Below are 18,630 nucleotides of genomic sequence, written 5' to 3' on the forward strand. Positions count from 1 at the left end.
TGTTTTTTTTTGCTAATAACACCACCTGACACCTTGCTTGCTACCGGGTCACGATACATAAGGCGCTATGGGAACAGAAAAGTAAATTGTTGCCAGAGGAGGTGTTAACATGACACAAAAACAAACTGGCATTTTTTTTCTTCACAAAAACAGCGACATTTTCTAAAACTCAATTTGAGGTCAAAAATGAAGATGATTGTCCTTTTCGGTCTTCAAATAGGTTAGACATGTGTGCATTGTAGCCATATTATTGTTTGTACACAGGAGCCTTTATTTCCAATACAAAAACTCAAACACACACTCTAGGTGAAATAGAACGCTGTCTTTGTAGTAGCCTATTAGTAGTACATAAACTATCCAGCATGCGTGTGTACTTCCATTGTGCACGCCTCGTATGGAGGAACGCGCGAGCTTGTGAAACCACTGTTTTTGGATGGGAAAAACTAAAAAAGATCCTCAGCTCCCCCTGCTGTGAGTGACTTCTAGCACCCCTGGCATTAACATCTGCATCAGTCACAAAACTTATAAGCCTCATTTTCATTTGATTTTCCATTTTCTCTCAGGTCCACAATTTTGTGCTCATCACCCATAGAAAGCATATGGGTTACATGTTGGTTACACCTCTAAATGTAAATGTAGTCTTCCAAATCCATTCCAAATCTGAGCCCAGACAGCACTCATTGTTGGTTGAGTTGTCAACAACACCTGTCACTCACATGTCTCAATGCTTTTGTTTACACGAAAAATGGATAAATTCCTAAAAGAAGGGCTCCAAGTGAAAAACTTCCCACCATTCCAAAAAATAATGCGGCTTTTAATGTGTTAGATTTAAAAACATACAGCACCTCAACAGCCTGTTTAAGTTGCTCCATTAGCTCGCAAATGCACTTTTGCATCTTTTCCACCTGTTGGTCTGTAATCTCCATCTTCATCTCCTGTGCACTGAGATCACATACAGTGGAAATCTCAGCCAACACAGGCCTAAAATCCTTCAGCATGCTCCTAATTCTTGTTGAGTCATCGAGGACCAGCTGGAAACATGGATGGAATAAACATTTTTTAGAGATACACATTGAAAAAGAGTTTGAGATACGCATTGAAAAGGCTTGTCTATTTAGTTGTCAAGTTGCCCCTAAATTGCGTTAGTGCAGAGTGACACCAACCAAAAGTGCCCTTGTGATATTCCAATTGTTTTTAGCCACTAACCTGCAGGGACCTTGCATGACTATGGAGGCCTTTTGATGTTGGGAAAGAGCACGGAGTATTCAGCCATGCCTGAGCTTCATCAAACCAACAGTTGGCACTGGAAAGCAGGTCTTCAAACTCTTGAAGAAAGGCAGGTATCTAAAGAGACACAAAATTGCATTACCTACAATTACCGTATTTCTCGGACTATAAGCCGCTACTTTTTCCCCTCATTTTGAATTCTGCGGCTTATAGTCCAGTGCGGCTTATTTGTTGATTTATTTGGGTTAATACATAGCACTTTATTTGACAGCGGCGTCATAAGACTGTCTTAAGGTCATAATTATGACACTATCATGGGCGTTACTGAATGCTTATAACAGATGTCATGTAATGACAGGTGTTATGACAGTGCCATCCATTAATCACCTGCTGCTTAATCCGGGTCGGGTCGCGGGGGCAGCAATCATCCAGCAAATTATGTCACTTACTCTATTTATGTCCAGCTAGGATCGTTTACATCCATTCAAAAGTGATACCATCTGCCGGATGACACTGAATGACATCTGTCATAAGCATTCATTGATGCTCACGACAGTGTCATGTCATAATTACTATTGTCTTATGACAGTCTTATGGCACCACTGTCAAATAAAGTCTTACCAAATACCATAATTGGCAATTAATGAACCTACTGGAAACATGAATTTGGTTGTTATTTACATCTGTAGCGCTGCAATGCATGCTAGGAGGCATGTTGCACAACCACAGTGTTGACAGTAGGTGGCAGAAGAGGTTGACTGTCTCCACTAAGGGAGCAATGATGGCTAAATTAAGCTTTTTGAAGCAATGAAGCTTTGCAGCCAATTGGTCCAAAGAGTCATGGTGGTTCATTTGGTCTTACCATGCCGCTGTCAAAAAAAGTGTTACCGGTTAATATATTTTGGTGTAAATATCCCATAATACAGTGAGGACCGCTGCAGCTTATAGTCCATTGCGGTTTATCTATGAACAAATGCTGTTTTCGGGTCAAATGTGGCTTATAGTCAGGTGCGCCTTATAGTCCGAAAATTACGGTAAAAGTTCTTCCAAGACCAAAAGACTGATGGATGAACGGATGGACAGACATACGATTTGAAAAAAGAATAACAATATTTTTTTTTGCCTTACCTTGTTGAGGAAAGCAGTGCGGTGCTCGGCCATCTGCACAGCTTCTTGGTAAAGTTGCATTGGACGTGTCAGTTGGTCCATGAATAGGTGAGCTTGGTCGGATTTTTCTTCTACAAGATCCTGCACGTCATTCTCCAGGAGCATCAAGCGACTGTGGCAAGAGTCTAACCTGTCCCACACATGCTGGAAAAAAGAAAATCATTTGATTGATACGTTAAGTTTCCTGCACTGTAGTTCTGCTTTACTCAATGAGGCAAATGCAAATATGACATGACACATCATTTCCTTACTTTGAGAGCAGATTGGGCCTCAAGGAGAGTAGTGCTCTTTTGCCCCAAAGATATTTTAACTTGCTCCAGGCCAGAAATCAACTCTGTCACTTGACAAGCCAATTTCCGAATCATCTCACTCTGTTTAATCAGCTGCGGGAAGGCCATAATGTAAATGCACACACAAATACTGTAAAACATTTGGTAAGGAAATTATAACGTGGTTGAGGATTGTCTTAAATACACTACCTTCTTCTCAGCTTCCTCCACAGACTCTTCAAGTTTTTGTATTCGCTTTCCAAAATCAGGTGGAATATCAGTGTATTTCTCCTGCAGACTTACCAGGATACTCTTTAGCTCAACCCGCTGGTTGGTCAAATCTTTTGTTAGCTCCTTTCAGTGTGACGATAAAGGAGTAAAGAGAAAAGAAATAATAATCATAAAGATAGTGATCTAAATTGAATTTTTGCAAGCATTTTTTTATCCAACAATGGAAGTCCAGTTTTGTTTTATTATCATTTTTTTTTTAAAGCAGCTTATATAGCGATACATAAAATAACCAGAGGTGGGTAGAGTAGCCAAAAATTTCACTCAAGTAAGAGTAGTGTTACTTCAAAATAATATTACACAAGTAAAAGTAATCATCCAAAAAAATGTACTCAAGTACAAGTAATAAAGTATCCAGTGAAAAGAATACTCAAGTAAGGAGTAACATTATGAGTAAATGCTTAATTTTGTTTGATTTATTTTGTTTTTTGTTTTTAAACAATGGTATTTTTTTTCTCTCAGCACAAACTTATCTATAGGAATTGTTGTTATAATGATACTGTACAATAACCCATTACATGACCACATTAAGCCATAGAAATATTTTTTTAAAAGTATTAAAGAGAGAAAGGAAAACCAGTAATGAAGCATTATTCATCCAAAGAGCATGAGTGCCCTCTAGTGGAGAAAATACTTCACAGTTTGAATAGTAAATACTGTAGTTCCTTCATAGTTACTAATATGAAATTAAAAGGATCATATCTCTGGTTGTCTATGGTCAATCAGTGCCAAATAAAAACTGGGAGAGAGGTTTAAATATGGGCTTTCGAGTCATGTTGAAGGCAGCGCTCTATGGCGAGGTTCATACTACAGGTCTTAATGCACGAATCCGATTTTTTCGTGTTTTTCCGACTCGAGTCAGGCATTAACTTGACGGTCTGAACGGGACTAGTCGCATAGAAGTGGACCATTTCAAATCCGATCTGAGTCACTTTCGTATGTGGTTCAAATCCGATCTGGGCCACATTATTTCAGAACGTGACTGGCAGTCTTCACTGTCAAAACTCCCAAATTGGAATTCATGTAGCAATTATGTCAGCAAAGAGCAAGAGGCACGGAGGACTGCAGCCATGTAGGCATTAGCACCTAGCTTGAACTCAGCTTTTAGGCTTGACCACAGTTATAAAGAAACAAAATGAAGAAAAGAATAAGCCTTACAATTTTCGATTTTCATTCTGTGCGCCAAATGAGCAATATTTCATTACTGCACACATGGCCGAGTCGGGGCAAACTGACGCACCCACGTCATTTCACGCACACACATCAAGGCTCATGTGTGTGCGTGTATGCGTTCTATCAGTCCATATAAACTTTGAATTAGGGCTGTCAAAATTATCGCGTTAATGGGCGGTAATTTTTAATTAAACACGTTAAAATATTTGACGCAATTATCGCACATGTCCCGCTCAGACAAATTTAAATGTGAAAAAGTGAAATGCCCACTTGTTAATTGTGTTTTGAGTTTTGCCGCCCTCTGCTGGCACTTGGGTGCGACTGATTTTATAGGCTTCAGCACCCATGAGCATTGTGTAAGTAATTATTGACATCAACAATGGCGGGCTACTAGTTTATTTCTTGATTGAAAATTTTACAAATTTTATTAAAATGAAAACATTAAGAGGGGTTGTAATATAAAATTTCTATAACTTGTACAAACATTTATCTTTTAAGAACTACAAGTCTTTCTATCCATGGATCGCTTTAACAGAATGTTAATAATGTTAATGTCATCTTGTTGATTTATTGTTATAATAAACAAATACAGTCCTTATGTACCGTATGTTGAATGTATATATCCATCTTGTGTCTTATCTTTCCATTCCAACAATTTATTTTACAGAATATATGTATAATTTACAGAAAAATATGGCATATTTTATAGATGGTTTGAATTGCGATTAATTGCGATTAATTACAATTAATAAATTTTTAAGCTGTAATTAACTCGATTAAAAATTTTAATCGTTTGACAGCCCTACTTTGAATATAAGACTAAACGGGGATTATTAATGTCTGTTATTTGTGTCCTCTTTTTGGAAATCAAAATATGATCCCTCTGGAATGACATACAGCTAGCATGTGTAATTTGTTTTGATGCTTCTGCGCATGCGGGTCTCTTTGCGTAGCGCATCTCGGACTGCGAATTAGTGCGCATGCGTGATGCTTGAACGGTCTCAATGGACAAAGGCAGTCTGAACGGGCACGCCAAAAAAACACATATGGATTATGGATGGACAATTGGATTTGTGCATTAAGACCTGTAGTATGAACCTAGCCCATGTCAAATACTTCATTTTTACGGTGCTTTAAAGACGCCAAGTGATTGAACAGACTGGCGTGATCATAGAATGGTAAGCTTGCGTCTGATTGGTGCAAAGGAGTCATGTGATTAGTGTTGCGATGTCTCACTGGTGAAATTAATAGCTCTACTCTTGGCAATGGCATCACTGGCAAAAAACAAAAACAAATCTAATATGTACAATAAAGAGGAAAAATGTAACAACTCTTGAGTAGCCAAAGTAGCAGAGTAAGAGTAGGGTTTTTTTTTTTCACAAATCTACTCAAGTAAAAGTAAAAAGTATGACTTAGTAAAACTACTCTTAGACGTTCCTTTTTCCCAAAAAGTTACTCAAGTAAATGTAACGGAATACATGTAACGCATTACTACCCACCTCTGAAAATAAGCAATGGAAATGAATTTGCATAATGTAGCATTACATGTAATATTTCCACTTCTCATCTAGACAAATACTCAAAACGCAGTACTTCACTAGAATAATTTTTTTAAGTGTTGCACATCATGTTTACAGACCCAATGGCAAGCACACTGGTACTATGTATTGGTGAGAAATATATTCAGTAATTCTGGCACGGTAACAGCTCTTTTTTTAGAATCTTTGACAAGACAAAGTCTTGTAAAAAAAAAAAAAAATTGTATTTCATTGGTAAAAGATCGCGAATTGGCGAAACATGTCTGGCTGGCAGAATGTCACCGGCTGACAGAATGGCAGGCTGTAATTGGTCATCAAGATGTCCTGTGAATACTGTGACAGTGAAATGAAACAGTTTTAACACCTCAAACATTTTTTTTAGTTTACCTGGTGTTGCGATGAATTCATGTCGTTATCCAACATGGGAAGAATAGTGATCATGCTCTTCTCAACCTCTCCTATCCTCTCTTCAAACTGATGTCTTTGCCTCTCCTCCATATGGGCAACAGCTATCACATGGAGATTTCTTTCTTTCAAACTGCAGAGAAAATATATTTTTTAGTATGTTTGGTTCGAAGGTAATATCAGGGTTTTCCTAAACATAACAAACCATTTGATATTTTCTTGAATCTTCACAAGTGTTACACCAAATGGCCCTGGCAGACTGCTGGGATCTTTGGATGTAGTCCAACCCAACGCATGCTCTAAACAGTGTTCCAGGGATGCTAAAGTCTGCTGTTCTTGTTCCAGACCGACCTGCTGCATCTCTGCCTGGGAAACAAGCCTCTGGAGCTCGTCTTGTGTCAAAATTACAGTCAAGGAGTCAGGAACTTTAGTCTGAAGTATGGCCAAGGAGTTGCGGCACTGCTCCACCTAAAGGAAAATTTGCATGCTGTTAATCTATTTTTATTCAAAAGAGAGAAAAAAAACATTCAATTGATTCCTCAATTCATACAAAAGGGACAAATGTTATGTTTTCATTTCAATTTGTTACAGGTGGTAAATTGGCCAAATAGGAAATGAGCTAATTTGTGTAAATCAAAAAGTACGCCTAAATGTATTCGAATAAAGATCACAGGCTTCAATTATTAACACAGGGATGTTCTTATGTACGGCGAATGTAAGCCTGAATATAAAATCAGATCTATCCTTGGTGAATGCCTGTGCTGTAATGGATGACAATCGTTCTAATAAGAGGTGTTTGTCCTACACTGGTTGTGATGTCCTTCCATTCCTCTACTCTTTGATCTGTTTGTGCCATCAACAGACCAACACCACGACGCAGTGATACCCATCGCCTCCAGAGGGCACCAAGTTCCCCATCCTTTCCAACACCACATCCCTGCATGGGGCATCTTGCTCGTAGTTCTTCAGTCTTCCTTGCAAGATCATAGACACCCTCCATCAAGTCCTTAATGGAAAAAACATAGCATCTTTGAGCATCTAACACCTCTGGGTATGGTTCAAACTCATTAGTTAGGTTCAATTGGAGTTATGTCACACATAAAATATCTAGGCTCATCAAGCATACCTTAGATTGTTTGTGTTGCGCAGTACATTTATTGTATGATGTCACTTCTTCTGCTGCGCATGCTGAAAGTTTTGCTTCAAACTCAGTCAGACGCAGTTGTACGTCACTGTGACAAACCCTGTGACTCTGTTGTCGAAGTGCACATCTGAAAAATAATTGTTATTACTTATTTAAGAAAAAAATCACAATAAGGAAATTGCAGTACCTCTGTAAGGACTCAAGTCTGAGTTGTGCCTGAGCCTCCAATATGGCTCGTCCCACTAGCAACTGGCTGAGGATGCCAATGTGAAGATCTTGAGTCTTTGAGCAGGAAAGACAAGCTTGTTGCGGCACCAGTTGTACAAGATGCTGGATATGGGCAACAAATCCTTCTTCTAGAGCTTCAATGGCCTGTTGGGTCTGAGTTTGTTCCTCCGTACAGTCAAGAAACCCACCAGGAGCTGACAAAAATGTCATTTCAGCATTGTGAAGGAAGTGAATAGCCCCCTGGGCAGCCCACTGATAATCTTTCAAGGATTCTCGAGTCTTGGATAAACATTCCTGTAGAATAGGAATTTGAGAACAATGTGGTGAAAGTCGCATGCTGTAACCATCCTTGAGTTCATACAACAAGTGTTTTGAAAGTCATACAAGTAAAGCAATTTAACTGCAGTAATGCATTATATTATGTGATATTGATTGATCAATTAATTGACACTCAAGGTTCTACAATTCACATCATTAGTCATGTCTAGACTTACCATCTGTATATGGCATTCGTGCATGGCAGCCTCTCTAAATGAATGCAAATCACTGTGGCTCTGTAAGTTAATTTTCCCTTTCGAAGCTAGAGCTCGCAACATTCGCATGCCAGACTCCATGTTTTTCCATATCACCCAACGCCTTTGCAGTGCAACATCTATGGCTCTTTCATCTGGACTGACTGGTTCCGTGCTCTGCAATTCTTGGGTAGTTGTTTGGAAAAATGCCATCAATGTAGGAAGCTCAGAGGAAAAGCGCAGTCCCAGAAGAAGCTTGCCCTCCAAATGTTTGATCTCATCTGAGGCCGTGTGCTCCCAAGTAACAAATTTGTCCACAGTATAGCGAATGTTCTGCCTTTCTAAATCCAGCTCTGTTGGGTTCAGCTCCTGAGCAATCACCTCCAGTTGGTCCGCCGCTTCTTGACACTGTGTCTTCATCAGCGGGAGGTCCACTAAGAGGGCCTGGAAAAGTTTGAACCTTTCACCCAGACTCAATGTTCTATCTCTAGCATGCTGGATTTGCTCTTCAGACGTGTCCATTGAATACTCCATCTGCTTTTTCAGTTGCAGATATTTGTCTTGCTCAAAAGCAAAAAAACTAAGAACTTTGCACCTCTCTTGCAGTTCCCCAATGGTGCAGAGTAAAGAGCTCCGCTCTACCTCATCACTGTGTTGAATCTCTTGTACTTGACACTGATGTTCCATTAGCATCTGCTCCAGATGCGCAATTGTCAAAATTGCTTCCTGTGTCATCGGAAAATGAAGCTGGTCCAAAGAAATGTATATGTTCTTTAGACTATCCTTGATGGTAGCAAGCTCCTCACCAGACGAGGTACGCTCGTGAATCATCTCCGCCAAATGCCAGCTTGTTGCACTCTCTTGCGCCAGCAACCCATCGAATTCTGTCCAGATGCCTGAGAGTCTGTTGACAATGTAACAGCTCTCTACAGGGCTCAGGCTTTCTGAGACTTCCTTGAACTTTGTCTCCAAAGACTCTACCAGAGCTAGATGTCTTTCAATTTCATCAGCGACTTCTTGATGACGTTTTAGCTTGTTCTCAAGTGAGCTGATGTCAACTCTTGAAACATTCTCAACATAAGCACTGGGGTCCTTGTTCGCTTTAGTTTCTACAAGCCATACATCAATACTATCAATGTGGTCTAATAGTGTCTCCCTCTCCTGAAGATTCTTTTTCATTCTGTCTATAACATTATCCAAGTTTTCAGTCATAGTTTGATACAGGTCTTCTACAACTTTCAACCCTTGGCGATAGTCCTCATTGTTCATGTCTGACATGTCCTCTCTCATTTCCTCTAGTTTCATCTTTGACCTTCTGCTCAAGCTATCTGTCTGGTACTTCTTCATCTCAACAATCTGAATACGAGCTTCTTCTGGGAAAAGCGACAATTTTTGGCCCATGGTAATGCGGTATTCCATCTGTTTTGCCCATGTGATCCATTCTTTGAACTGCTTATGAGGATTATCACCACATACGGAGGGTCTGATCTGGGCAGTTTGCAGTAAAGTCCTCAATTCTTCAAGGTGAAGTTCAATGCTTTTCTTCTCTTTCTGGCCAATAGAACACTGGAAAAGAGCATCTGAGAAAGACTGCAGATGCCCATATATTTGGTAACACATTTTTAGGTCTTCGCTCAAACAAAAAAGTTCTAAAATGCTTTTGGTGTCATGACATTCCCCGTAGGAATTAATAGATTCCTGGACACCTGCAATCTTGTCTTTAAGACGTCGAACCTCTTTCATAAGGACAGATGACTGACAGGTAGAGTTAGCTGACTGCCACAGGGCTCTCTTAATATGACCACTCAAAAGTCTCCATGCATCTTGGACATCTCCAAGCTGAGCGAGTAGAACACCTGAGCTTTCCGCATCACTCAAGTGGACAGCCAATTGGCTACTCAAGGCAAGGAGCTCTTCCCACATTTCTTCGCTTCGATTTAACCTTTGCAGCAGGGCTTGGAGCTGTTCAGCTTGCTGTGCACTGCTTTCCAAGGGATGTCTAATAAAATCAATAGAAAAGATTATTCAGAAAACTTACATCAAACACACACATAGCCTACAGTACATTAAAAACGTGTGCGAGTAAAATATCATTGGGATTTATAAGACTGGTCATATTTTGCATGAGAAAGTACAAAACTTAATAGCACCATAAAGAGTCCACAGTAGTATCTAGTATCAGTACACTAGTATCAGTTTTACAAAGTTGGCTATGGTCATCTCCAAAATGTATGATGTAAAATATCCTAATCCCTTGATGGGAGCTGCTGAGATGCAGGATGACATTCAAACAATGAGATTACTCACAAGTTAATTGTTTTCTTCTGACCATCCACTTCCTCCAGGAGCGCTTTGATTTTTCCCAACAGTTTATGATACTGAATGACTTCACCCATCTGGGCTGTTTTGACTTGCACTGTGGCTGAGGCATCCAACACTGCTTTACTCCACTGGGCTTCTAGTCTTTTCAAGACGTTTGGACCACAAAGTTGAGACAAACTGGTACTTTTCATCAAGGCAACTTGTTCCAGGACACAATTCTTATAATCCTGCAGTAGTCAGAATGAAAAGACATTTTTTTATTGGTAGTGTGCAATAAAGAAAAAAGCATTCAGAGATTAATTCGCTATACGCATTAAACAATGTATGACTTACTTCTGCTTCATTCATTTGTTCAGCCATAGCAGTAACATTCAGCTGTGCTGGCAGATATCGACATACCAACACTTTTTGGACCGCTCTGACCAGTCTTATCTCTGCTTCACTCGGTGAAGACTGTAGGTACCAGTTTAAATCCATGCGTGTTGTCCTCTATAAGATAAACAAAAGTTATATGCATCTTGGTACACATACAATATAGCTTCTATGCCTGAAGACAGTGACCATCTAAGAAAATATACACACCAAATACTTTAAGTATTCAATGTGCAAAATGAGTAACAATAAATTAACATACAGTGGGGCAAATAAGTATTTAGTCAACCACTAATTGTGCAAGTTCTCCCACTTGAAAATATTAGAGAGGCCTGTAATTGTCAACACGGGTAAACCTCAACCATGAGCGACAGAATGTGGAAGAAAAACCCAGAAAATCACATTGTTTGCTTTTTAAAGAATTTATTTGCAAATCATGGTGGAAAATAAGTATTTGGTCATTACCAAAAGTTTATCTCAATACTTTGTTATGTACCCTTTGTTGGCAATAACGAAGGCCAAACGTTTTCTGTAACTCTTCACAAGCTTTTCACACACTGTTGCTGGTATTTTGACCCATTCCTCCATGCAGATCTTCTCTAGAGCAGTGATGTATTGGGGCTGTCGTTGGGCAACACGGACTTTCAACTCCCTCCACAGATTTTCTATGGGGTTGAGATCTGGAAACTGGCTAGGCCACTCCAGGACCTTGAAATGCTTCTTACGAAGCCACCCCTTTGTTGCCCTGGCTGTGTGTTTGGGATCATTGTCATGCTGAAAGACCCAGCCACGTCTCATCTTCAATGTCCTTGCTGGTGGAAGGAGATTTTCACTCAAATCTCTCGATACATGGCCCCATTCATTCTTTCCTTTACACAGATCAGTCGTCCTGGTCCCTTTGCAGAAAAAAAGCCCCCATGTTTCCACCCCCATGCTTCACAGTAAGTATGGTGTTCTTCGGATGCAATTCAGTATTCTTTCTCCTCCAAACACGAGAACCAGTGTTTCTACCAAAAAGTTCTATTATGGTTTCATGTGACCATAAAACATTCTCCCAGTTCTCTTCTGGATCATCCAAATGCTCTCTAGCGAACCGCAGACGGGCCTGGATGTGTACTTTCTTCAGCAGGGGGACACGTCTGGCAGTGCAGGATTTGAGCCCCTGCTGCGCATTGTGTTACTGATAGTAGCCTTTGTTACTGTGGTCCCAGCTCTGTGTAGGTCATTAAATAGGTCCCCCCGTGTGGTTCTGGGATTTTTGCTCACCGCTCTTCTTACCATTTTGACGCCACGGGGTGAGGAGGGAGTTGAAAGTCCGTGTTGCCCAACGACAGCCCAAAAACATCACTGCTCTAGAGGAGATCTGCATGGAGGAATGGGCCAAAATACCAGCAACAGTGTGTGAAAAGCTTGTGAAGAGTTGCAGAAAATGTTTGGCCTCTGTTATTGCCAACAAAAGGTACATAACAAAGTATTGAGATGAACTTTTGGTATTGACCAAATACATATTTTCCTCCATGATTTGCAAATGAATTCTTTAAAAATCAAACAATGTGATTTTCTGTTTTTTTCCCCACGTTCTGTCTCTCATAGATGAGGGTTACCCATGTTGACAATTACAGGCCTCTCCAAGATTTTCAAGTGGAGAACTTGCACAATTAGTTGTTGACTAAATACTTATTTGCCCCACTGTACAATTTAATTATTGTAACTTAAAATTAAATTAAACTGGATGTTACTTAAGAAAGAAAAAAACATGAGCCACTTTACATTTTGGGCATGGCGACAGTTTAACCCCGGATCAAATGATGTAGATACCAATTATGATTTATGGAAAAATTATTTTTGAAATCTGAATTAATCATAGGTTGACCAATATCACAGACATTGATGTTCTATTCTATCAACACAACAAATCCCCAGTTGTGCACTCTTGTAAAGCAGCAGGAAATCAACCCATCTTTCCGTAAGAAGCGCAATAGGCATAAACATCATCAGAACATCTTATCTTCTCAGTCTTCCATGACTTAAATTAAGTTATTGCATTCCAGCAGGTTAAGTACAATGATCATGATTGTCACAGTAATTTTAAGTTGAAAGAAAGATCTGAGAGAATTGTAAAAATAATTACTTAAGAGTGAATACCGTACTTACATTTATAATGTCATTCCTTTCTACTATTTCCTGGACCTCAGAGAAAAGATCCTGCATGGTAAAGCTATGTTTGTATGAAGCCTTTCCAGGTGATTCACAAGTCTTCTCCTGGTCAGACTCCATCTCTTCAATCCTTATGGTGGAGGACATCTCTGCATCGACCTAAATGCACAAAAAATATACACTAAAGGGCAGTGTCACAAAACAGCCTCCCTCGGTTCCTGTTTGGGCCCAGATAATAACAGAGTTTCCTGTTAATGTTACGATGTTGACGGTCTCCAGGCGAGTCAGTGCATTGAACACAAGAATTTGCCAAGTGTGGAACAGCACGCCTCAGGGTTGAAGAACTGCTATGAGTTTAAAAGTTGAGAACTTGTCAGACTTAAACCGTGAACAATTATAACATAAGTAGGCAACATGATCATGGACCAAAGAGGTCAACCAAGGCTGTCTGTATGTTGAAATAACTGACCGTACACCAGCACGTCACTTGCACCAAAAATTGATGTTCAATACAAGTGCATTTGCAAAAGAAAAAAACATAATCATCAGGATTTTTAATTTTGCAGTGGCTTTAGAGGTAGCAGTTGGCAGCGACAACTGCAGTACACATTTTGATGTCATCGTGTAACGTTTGAAATATTTTGGGAATTAGATCATAAAAAACTTGGGAGTCCTGACTAATAGCTCTTTACAGAGTGGGAGGCGGATCATAATTACAGGCACAAATGAAAGGGTGTCTTGGGAAAAAATTTAAAATATGTGTTATTGCATTTAAAAACCATATAGAGCATACATTACGTACGTGCAGAATATGGTCAAAATCAATTGAAAGCATTGTGAGTATTGGGCAGATATAGTGCAGCTGAGGCGGTTAGACGTCTCATAATATTTGATATTTAAATGAATCACTGTGTACCCTTAAATTGAATATGGAAACCATCTTTTTTCTGATTTGTCATACTGCACACAGGATTGTGTTTTTTTTCACCTTATATAGCACCTTGTCAACACTCATTATCATGATAGCCTTGTGCGTTACGACTGTAAAAATTACAGGGGTAACTGGCTTGTGTCGGCTAAGCTTTCATAGCAACGTTGCTTTTAGGATGTTAACATAATCAATCACAATAATTGGAAAATTACCCTTTGCTCACATTTCGATCACTCTCAGATCCATTTTCACATATGTTATGCATATAACAGTGGGAAACTTTAGATATTGATGGCATGGGACCTTTAACCTTTTATTATTTCCAATTCTGAAGGGATAGAAGAATAGTGAATATTCCAATTATATTTTAATTAGTTGGCTGTAGTGCTCAGTAATTACAGTGTATTCATTTTACAACTATTTTACTGCAATATTTTATTTAGAGAAAAGAATACCAAATAGACACTTATTAAGCTTCATACCAGCTAATGCATGCTGATGCATCATAACATATACATTTTTGCTGTGCTTAAAGTGCCTATGACACCAAAATGCATGTTTATTTCATATTTCACAGGCATGTGAGCCTTTTTGGATTTCAAAAAGTTCCCGTTCACCCTCGGAGAATGGCCAAAACAAGTCTGACAACTGTGGGACTTATGAGGAAGTGAGTAAACATCGTATTTTGTATTATGTCAAATACTGGGATCATGGCACACGTTTTAATATGGAGGTGGCTTTATATTATGGCTGACAATGCTCCTTGTCCACCGACGACCGGCTGCTGGTCGCACACCCCCCTCGGTCCTTCGTGCTCGCCGGATTAGCGCTATACTCGGCTTATTGCCCTCTTCGTGTGCCTGATGTTCTGTCAAATTTTGCACCCAATAAGAAATTGCAACTTTGTGTTAAAAATGGCCGCGAATACAGGGATTACGAAGTAAACACTACAAACTTTCTTCAAATAAAGGACAATTTACTTACGTTTGATCACGGATGGACATGTAGAAAAGGTTTCCTCAGACACATCCTGCCATATTAGCTGCACAACAACTTCATGCCGCTCTCTCACTGTTTACGTCTTCGCCGTGTATTGCATTCACTTACGCCATATTCATGTTGCCCATGTTGCAGCGACACGCTCCTCTGACGTTGGCCGGTTTGTCCGGCAGTCATTCTCCAGCTGCTTCCCCGGCAAACGAGCTCTCCTGCCCGCAGCAGAGGAACGACGAGCTGTAAGTTGCTGGCAGCCGGGCGGGTTGCCGATCAGCGAAGACAATCGACAACCCCGCCATATGATCCGGGGTAGTTTTGTGTGATTTTTTGCTTCGAAAAGCGAGAATAAGACTTTGAAACATCACTCGGTTTGGGTCAGCATGTCAGCTAGCTGTCACGCCTCCTCGTTTGTTTACGCTCTCCGGCAGGGAAATGACAAAAGCCGGACTAACTCCGGTGGCATAAAATGTCGACAGTTTTGAACATTATGGGGTAATTTTGCCATGTCGTACTGAATAAATGCATTTTTAATACTTCATACTCCATTAAGCACAAGACTGTTATTTGTCATGACCATACCATTTATTTAGCAATTGGGGGAAAATACTGAGATAAAAAGAATATCCTGTAAAAATATTGGAGTAGAGAGATTGAAACAACGACATTTTGCGGCTCTCTTCGTCGCATTTTCCTCGTTCTGAATAATTCCCCCTCAATGGGCTGATTCTAAATCAGATGAAACCATGACCCTGCCAACATCATCCTGTTGGGGACGCTAGAGCGCTATAATGACAGGTAGGGGCGAAACGTCAGATTAAAAAACGAATTTCTCGTCATCTGCGCTTTGCCAAATTGTTGTATATAGTCAAAATATGATTCTAATTCGCATAATAATGCTATTTAAGACTTTTTTTTATCCTGCCATAGGCACTTTAAGTCCATTAGTCTGCCCTGGTTCATTGTTTTTTTTCCTTAACAAAATGCCCATTTGAATTCAAACATGTAATGCATTTAAATGATCATAAAATGGTCAACAAACATGCAATTCCCAAAAGTCAGCGGCTCACTTGATGAGACGAAATTGCAAAAGGGTGCTTGGAATAAATTGTTCAATGTATTATTGCTGCCAAATGTCAAATATATCCTGGTTATACTAAATAACCAGAAATAAGGTGGAGCATGTTTTGGAAATGTCAAGGGGAAATTCTTTTGACATTTAGTTATTGAAGCAAATGTGCCTAACTATCTGCTTGCTAAAAGCTGCTTAAAGGAAAACCCTTCTTATACATGTACAATGCTTATTTCTGACTAACATCGAAAGACTCAAGTGATATTATTTGAACACTGAAGTAACCAAAAAGAACATTAATCAACATTTCAACATGAAATGAATTATAGACATACTAGTACAATGTATCCTTTTAGAACAGAAAAGCCGCAAACTCCTGAGAACACACAAGATAAAAAGGAAAAAATATTAAACTTACTTCTGTCATCTCTCTGGCCTCCAAAGACAACAGTAACTCACTTTCCTCCTCAGCTTTTGAATCGTTGCATCTTTCGGGAATCAAATATTTATTTCGGTGTGTTTTCCCCTTGGGGAAACTGTAATCTGAAATCTCTCTGTTTTTGGCATCCGGAAATGATCCTTTTGAATCTGAATTAACAAGATTAAAGTTTGCTGTGATTCCACTTGACTCAGAGGACCCACAAAGTAGTTTCCCCTTGATTTCTTGGTACCCAGAGAATAATTTGTCATTTGTAGATTTGAAATCGCACAATTTTGTGTTTATACATCTTGATGAGGATTGTGACTCTGAACTAGAAAAAGGAGAGACATCCGGTAGGGGCTTCTCAAATGATGGAACTTCATGTTTTCTTTGTAGGATTGTGTCTGTACTGTCATTCTTGCTCTTTGCACTCTCAAAACGAATAGCTGCGTGTGATCCTTTGTCCCCGCCTTCTGCTAAACGGTGCATGTCCATCAATAGATCAGGACATGGGAAATGCATTTGATGATAGGCTTCTGCATCAGGTGTTTGCTTAAAATGATCTAAAGTATGTGTTCCGCTGTTTCCTGCCTGTTGTTGGACTGAATTCCAAGCTTGTTCCGTACCCAGAGCATCCAAACTTTGCATAGTGGGTTCTGTGGAACCATGATGTCTTCGTGGCCTGCTGTTTGAGATGTGTTTGAGTTCCATGTTGCTGTCAGATGTAACTGGAACCACTTCTGAGTCCACTCCTTTTCTTGTATCTTTACTCATTTTTTCAACCTATAAGTAAAAAAAGCACTCTATTACAATCTATTGGTATTTAGGCATGAACACTTTAATAAATGTGAGGAGTTTTTTTGAGCCATTAACTAGTACCTTTATTGAATATAGTTGCCGTAATTTTTTGGACTATAAGGTGCACCTGACTATAAGCCACAACCTACCAAATTTGACAAAAAACGGCATTTGTTCAATAATAAGCCGCACTGGTCTATAAACCACAGCTGTCCTAAGTGGATTATGGGATATTTACACCAAAAGATATTAATCGGTAACACTATATTTGACAGCGGCATCATAAGACTGTCATAAGATTCAAATGAACCACGATGAAGCTTTGAACCAATAGCATACCGCACGAATGCTATTTTTAGACCGTGACATCGCCAACGTAACCCGGAAGTGGGTCAACGTAAACACGCCCTCACATACAACTCATGTTATTACTACTTGTTTTCGACCGGTAATCTTTAAAAAAAGAACATGCCGAGTAACCACTGTTGCTATGGAACTTGTTGAAACGACTCTAGGCGTTACAACATATGAAGGATGTTTTCTTCATACGTTTACCGAAGCTAAAAAAGAGGGGAAAATGTGAACAATGGATCAACTTGCGCGGACGTTAATGAAAAAAAATTAAAAGTGTTTGTTGGCTGTCACTGAGTAGCATTTGCGACCGCTTCACAAAATAGCAACGTAAATTACCCCCAAGAATGGTCAGAGACGTAAGACAACCAGAGGATATAATATATAAGAAAGAAAGGGCATATGGTGGTAAAGGATAGTTTGTTGAAACAGGAGAATGCACACAAGAAAAAGGTGTCGATAAAAAAGCTACCTCTGGATCAGGTCGGCTCTTTTTCCCGTCTTTTTCAGCCTTCGACACTCAAGCCATCTCTTCAATTGAATATTTGTATGTTCTTCCACATCTTTACCAATGAATTTAGGATTATTTTCGGATAGAATTGGTAGGTTTAGGTCAGTAGACATTTCGTTCATACACCATTTACATGCATTTAGCATTGGGACAAACGCTAGCCTGACCCGCCTTGCAACTAACAATTGCTAACGTCATGAATATTAATGAGCAAAAGTGACATGTTGCGTGCCATCACTGCTCCCTTGGGGGAGACAGTCAACCCCTGCTGCCACCTGCTGTTTACATTGTTGTCATTCAACATGCCTCCTAACATGCATCTCAATGCTACAGATGTAAATAATAATCAAAATTCATATTCTGTGCTAATTATTTCTTCAGTTAGTGCTTCAGTTGTTTCATTATTTGCTAGTTATGGTATTTGGTAACACTTTATTGGACAGTGGCGCCATAAGACTGTCATAAGAGCATAATTATGATAGGTCACTGCCATGAGCATTAATGAATGCTTATGACAGATGTCGTTTTGTGTCATGCGGAAAATTATCTCACTTTTGAATGGATGCATAGATCTGAGTTGGACATAAATTTAGTTAGTGACATTGCAATGTCATTAACGGTCTTATGGCAGTGTTATGACCCCGCTGTCAAAGTATTACCTATTAACCCAAATTAATCAACAACTAAGCTTCACTGGAGTATAAGCCACAGGATTCAAAATGAGGGAAAAAATAGCGGCTTATAGTCTGAA

At 39.5% G+C, this 18,630-nt stretch overlaps 1 protein-coding gene across 7 annotated transcripts in view; it reads right to left on the bottom strand.

Moving 5' to 3' along the window:
* LOC130907760 (nesprin-2) overlaps positions 1–18,630 on the bottom strand; it is a 128,718-nt gene that overhangs the window by 100,490 nt on the left and 9,598 nt on the right. For all 7 annotated transcript variants that reach the window (XM_057823187.1, XM_057823183.1, XM_057823186.1 and 4 more), the window contains 15 exons: positions 16,217–17,002; positions 12,800–12,961; positions 10,607–10,762; positions 10,259–10,500; positions 7,934–9,950; positions 7,399–7,733; positions 7,194–7,338; positions 6,873–7,073; positions 6,273–6,535; positions 6,050–6,200; positions 2,874–3,017; positions 2,646–2,777; positions 2,356–2,538; positions 1,207–1,344; positions 846–1,031 (listed from right to left, as the gene is read on the bottom strand). In XM_057823187.1, coding sequence (XP_057679170.1) covers positions 846–1,031; positions 1,207–1,344; positions 2,356–2,538; positions 2,646–2,777; positions 2,874–3,017; positions 6,050–6,200; positions 6,273–6,535; positions 6,873–7,073; positions 7,194–7,338; positions 7,399–7,733; positions 7,934–9,950; positions 10,259–10,500; positions 10,607–10,762; positions 12,800–12,961; positions 16,217–17,002 — 5,241 coding nt within the window. The remainder of the gene's footprint in view (positions 1–845; positions 1,032–1,206; positions 1,345–2,355; positions 2,539–2,645; positions 2,778–2,873; positions 3,018–6,049; positions 6,201–6,272; positions 6,536–6,872; positions 7,074–7,193; positions 7,339–7,398; positions 7,734–7,933; positions 9,951–10,258; positions 10,501–10,606; positions 10,763–12,799; positions 12,962–16,216; positions 17,003–18,630) is intronic.

Source organism: Corythoichthys intestinalis, chromosome 19 (assembly GCF_030265065.1).
Source record: "Corythoichthys intestinalis isolate RoL2023-P3 chromosome 19, ASM3026506v1, whole genome shotgun sequence".
In the NCBI taxonomy this organism is placed as follows: Eukaryota; Metazoa; Chordata; class Actinopteri; order Syngnathiformes; family Syngnathidae; genus Corythoichthys; species Corythoichthys intestinalis.